General features: G+C 59.1%; 1 protein-coding gene across 2 annotated transcripts; it reads left to right on the top strand.

The window, feature by feature from the left end:
• Positions 1–428: 428 nt before the first annotated feature.
• On the top strand, positions 429–4,392 carry Prph (peripherin). 2 transcript variants are annotated; one of them, XM_036208469.1, is made up of 9 exons: positions 429–1,049; positions 1,391–1,451; positions 1,635–1,730; positions 2,200–2,367; positions 2,460–2,585; positions 2,678–2,898; positions 2,989–3,038; positions 3,224–3,303; positions 4,021–4,392. In XM_036208469.1, exons 1-9 carry the CDS (start codon positions 496–498, stop codon positions 4,087–4,089), a joined length of 1,425 nt encoding a protein of 474 aa, XP_036064362.1. In that variant the 5' UTR covers positions 429–495; the 3' UTR covers positions 4,090–4,392. The 2 variants fall into 2 exon arrangements, with proteins under 2 accessions (XP_036064362.1, XP_036064363.1); XM_036208470.1 differs by having other exon boundaries at positions 4,024–4,370.
• The last annotated feature ends 201 nt before the right edge of the window (positions 4,393–4,593 follow it).

Genomic DNA, 4,593 nt, shown 5'->3' on the forward strand with positions numbered 1-4,593 from the left:
ACCCCAGTTTCAGGAGACAGGAGGAGGTACAAACTCCCCGGTTTAGGCCAGGCTAGCTCTCCCTCCACCTACCTCCCTTCTCATAGCCAAAAGTTTGCGTTTAACCTAAGTCCCCCTCCCATTCCCTAATTCTTACCTCCTCTTCTGAGGGGACACCCCGGGTCAAGTCATGTCCTCCCACCCTGGGCTCCAGCGTTGGAGTCATGCTGGGACCCCTAGGCCACCTCCATCCCGCTTGTCACATCCCTGATCTCTGCCAGCAACAAGGGGGAATCAAGGAGGCAGGGTGCCAGCAACCAGGAGAGGGAAGGGGTGGTGTCGCCGCTCTGCAGGGTGGGGCACCCCCCTCCCCACACAGTCCGTCTGTAGTCAGGCCAGTGGGAGGAGCTGCCGTGCCCCCCCCCCAACACACACCCCTGAGACCGCAGGGCTATAAAGCTGCCCCGCATCGGTCTGCGGCTCCTTCCCGCCCGGCCTAGCTGTGCCAAGCGCCGAATGCCATCCTCCGCCACCATGAGCCATCACTCGTCGGGGCTCCGGTCCAGCATCAGCTCCACCTCGTACCGCCGGACCTTCGGGCCGCCGCCCTCCCTGTCCCCCGGGGCTTACTCCTACTCATCCAGCTCTCGCTTCTCCAGCAGCCGCCTGCTGGGCTCGGCCTCCCCGAGCTCCTCGGCGCGCCTGGGCAGCTTCCGTGCCCCTCGGGCGGGGGCCCTGCGCTTGCCCTCGGAGCGCCTCGACTTCTCCATGGCCGAGGCCCTCAACCAGGAGTTCCTGGCCACGCGGAGCAACGAGAAGCAGGAGCTCCAGGAGCTCAACGACCGCTTCGCCAACTTCATCGAGAAGGTGCGCTTCCTGGAGCAGCAGAACGCAGCCCTGCGCGGCGAGCTGAGCCAAGCCCGGGGCCAGGAGCCGGCGCGCGCCGACCAGCTGTGCCAGCAGGAGCTGCGGGAGCTGCGGCGCGAACTGGAGCTGCTGGGCCGGGAGCGCGACCGGGTGCAGGTGGAGCGCGACGCGCTGGCGGAGGACCTGGCGGCGCTCAAGCAGAGGTCAGAGGGCAGGGCAGGGCCTGCCAGGCGCTCCCTCCGCTCCTCCCTTCCTTCCCCGGGGAGCCCACAGCCCTAGGGCGTGGCCCGGCTGGCCAACCCCAGCCGGTGCCGCAGCATCCTGGCCGGCCCCCTCCCGGGACTCTGCTCCGAGCGCCTAGGAGAAGTGGCCAAGAATTAAGGGGACTTTTTCCCTCCTGTTCCCAGCCCGTTAGACGGGCAGGCTGAATCCCTCGCTTTACATCCAGGACAGCTGCAGGAGCAGATGGGGGCGGGGTGCTGGATGTGGCTCGAGGGCTGGGAGGTGACCCGGCAGTTCAGTGTCTCCCCACTCCGCCTGCCAGGTTAGAAGAAGAATCTCGTAAGCGGGAGGACGCGGAGCACAACCTGGTGCTCTTCCGTAAGGTGAGTGGGGGCCACGTCGAGTCCCACCACCCCATCTGCACCCCCAGCAGCGTCTCCAGGGGGGTGGCATCAGTGGGTTAGGGGAGGCAGCTCCGTGTCTCTCGAGGCAGGCAGGGAAGGCCTGGCCCTTCCTCTGCCTGAAGAGCCCTCTTTTCTCTTGATCCCCCCTTCCCACACACAAAGGATGTGGACGACGCCACCCTGTCCCGCCTAGAACTAGAGCGCAAGATTGAGTCTCTGATGGATGAAATTGAGTTCCTCAAGAAGCTACACGAAGAGGTAGGTGGGTGATCGGGGTGTCTGGGAAGAGTTGGGAGAGGCCTCGCTGAAGCGGGGGCGACAACAGGGATGCGGAGTGATGACAAACCCATCCTTTGCCCGGGCTACAGGTGGGTTGACTCCCACCCATGCGCCACCTGTTGGCGGTCGGGGTAGCTACACCCTGAACCTGCTGACGGGCCGCAGGGCATCCCCGGCTCAGGTCTCAGAATCCTGTGCGCGCTGCACTCCCTAGCGCCCTCTTCTGTTTATGCAAGTGCCTCCCCGCCCTACACACTTAAAAAAAAAATTTTTTTAAACTTTTATTTATTTAATTATTTTGAGACACGGTCTCAAAGCCCAAACTGGTCTTGAACTAGTGAGTTTTCTATCTCAGCCTCTCGAAAGCTGGGATTACATGCGTGTACCTTCATGCTCGGCTAGGCATTCTTCTTTTCTATTCACAACCTCCACCCTTCCTGGCCGGTAGGAGCTTCGGGACCTGCAGGTGAGCATGGAGAGCCAGCAGGTGCAGCAGGTGGAGGTGGAGGCGACAGTGAAGCCAGAGCTGACGGCTGCGCTGAGGGACATCCGTATGCAGTATGAGAACATCGCGGCGAAGAACCTGCAGGAGGCAGAGGAGTGGTATAAATCCAAAGTGCGAGAGCAGGGGAGAACTCTGGGGGGGTCCTAGGGTGGGAGGCACTGGGAATGACGCGCATCCCAGCCGGACCTGGCTACACTCCGCAGTACGCTGACCTGTCCGACGCCGCCAACCGCAACCACGAGGCCCTACGCCAAGCCAAGCAGGAGATGAACGAGTCCCGACGTCAGATCCAGAGCCTGACGTGCGAGGTGGACGGGCTGCGAGGCACGGTGAGCACTCCGCTGCTGCTGCTGCTGCCTGGACCGGTGGGTGGATGCTGAAGGACTTTCCGACTGCCCCCCCCCTTCTTCCCTTATCCCAGAACGAGGCGCTGCTCAGACAGCTGCGGGAGCTGGAGGAGCAGTTCGCCCTGGAGGCTGGAGGGTACCAAGCAGGCGCTGCGCGGCTGGAGGAAGAGCTTCGACAGCTGAAGGAAGAGATGGCCCGGCACCTGCGAGAGTACCAGGAGCTCCTCAATGTCAAGATGGCCCTGGATATCGAGATCGCCACCTACAGGAAGCTGCTGGAAGGAGAGGAGAGCCGGTGAGTGGCGAGGCTACTGGGATAGGGCAGGGATAGGGCACTGGACCTAGCGAAGGGAATAACCAGGCTGTGTGTGCGCTTGGCCCGCAGGATCTCAGTGCCGGTGCATTCCTTTGCCTCCCTAAGTTTAAAGACGACCGGTGAGTCCTCTACGTCTGGCTTCCAGCATGCATCTCCTTTATACCTTCTGCCCTGATTGCTCTGGCCACTCTCATCCGGGATTGACTCCTATTCCTCGAGCAGTGAGGTTCCTGGCCTTCAGGGGTGGAAGTCTGAAAGGAGAGAATCCCAAACCTTCCCCTGTCCTCTCTCCTGCTTTCTCCAGTGCCTGAGGTGGAAGCTCCCCAGGACAGCCACAGCCGGAAGATGGTTCTGATCAGGACTATTGAGACCCGGGATGGGGAGGTGAGACATATTCCTTGATCCGGGACCCATCATTTCTAATGTTTCTGAGCCCCGACCTGGCCTGGCTGCAGATCTTAGGGTGTTGAGGGTACATAGTTCCTGGGTGGGACGGCAGATGGGTGTGTGTGTGTGTGTGTGTGTGTGTGTGTGTGTGTGTGTGTGCAGGCATACCTGTGCCATGTGCTCATGTGGCCATCAGGGGACATTTTCAGGAGTCAGTTCTCTCCCTTTACTGTGAGTTTCAGGGATCAAACTCAGGTTGTAAAGTTTGTATGACAAGTTCCTCTATCTGCAGATCCAGGGAGGGACACCAGACAGAAGATGAGTGGATAGCCAGGTAGTGGTGACCACACCTTTAGTCCCAGCTCTCAGGATGTAGAGGCAGTCCTGAGTTTGAGGCCAGCTTAGTCTACAGAGTGAGTTCCAGGACAGCCAGGGCTACACAGAGAAACCCTGTCTCAAAAAACCAAGAAGACCCAGCACTTGGGAGGCAGAGCCAGGCGGATCTTTGTGATTTCGAGGCCAGCCTGGTCTACAGAGTGAGATCCAGGAAAGGCGCAAAGCTACACAGAGAAAACCTGTCTCGAAAAACAAAAAACAAAAAACCAAGAGTCGGAGGAGAGGATAAACTGTAGCCTCAACAAGTGATGACAGGCAGGGCACTAGATGATCCCAAGGAAGGTGGTACTGAATTGTCCTTGTGTGCCTTGCCCCCAGCAGGTGGTGACGGAATCCCAGAAGGAACAGCACAGTGAACTGGACAAGTCTTCTATCCACAGCTACTGAGCCCTCATCGGAGCTCGGACCCTGACCCAAGCCTACTCTATAGCTCCAGCCCTAACTCTAGTGCTCATCCAGCCCCTGTCTGCATGCGGCATGATCCCCTCCCAGCCAAGCTGCAGCCTGACAGCGTGGCTGGGCCTCTCCCTGCCCTGACACATAGATGTGACCCATAGTTTTCCTGCCCTTGTAAGAGGCAGATGAAGAAACCAGGACAGCAGATCTGTTCAAGGATGGTCCCATGGCCAGTGGAGTGGGCCAGTGAGTCTCACTCTGAATCAAATAAAACTGCTACTGAGAGACACTCCTTTGTATTTGTCCGGGGTCCTTTCTTCTCTGACTCATTTTCTCGGCGCTCATGACTCAGTGCATCCTGTTGCGTTTTCTCAAGCCTCCCTGTTCTTTCTCAACTTAAACAAACAAAAAGTCTTCGTATGTAGCCCAGGCTAGCCTTGAACTAACTTTCAATCCTACCTCAATGTCTCAAGTGTTCAGATTACAGATGTGTGT

This window comes from Onychomys torridus, chromosome 16 (genome assembly GCF_903995425.1).
Source record: "Onychomys torridus chromosome 16, mOncTor1.1, whole genome shotgun sequence".
Lineage (NCBI taxonomy): Eukaryota > Metazoa > Chordata > Mammalia > Rodentia > Cricetidae > Onychomys > Onychomys torridus.

Coding starts and splice junctions, on each gene's coding strand:
- Prph (XM_036208469.1), top strand. CDS start 496: ATGCCATCCTCCGCCACCATGAGCCATCACTCGTCGGGGCTCCGGTCC. Junction 1,731..2,199: donor TCAAGAAGCTACACGAAGAG/GTAGGTGGGTGA, acceptor CCTGGCCGGTAG/GAGCTTCGGGACCTGCAGGT. Junction 2,368..2,459: donor AGGAGTGGTATAAATCCAAA/GTGCGAGAGCAG, acceptor TACACTCCGCAG/TACGCTGACCTGTCCGACGC.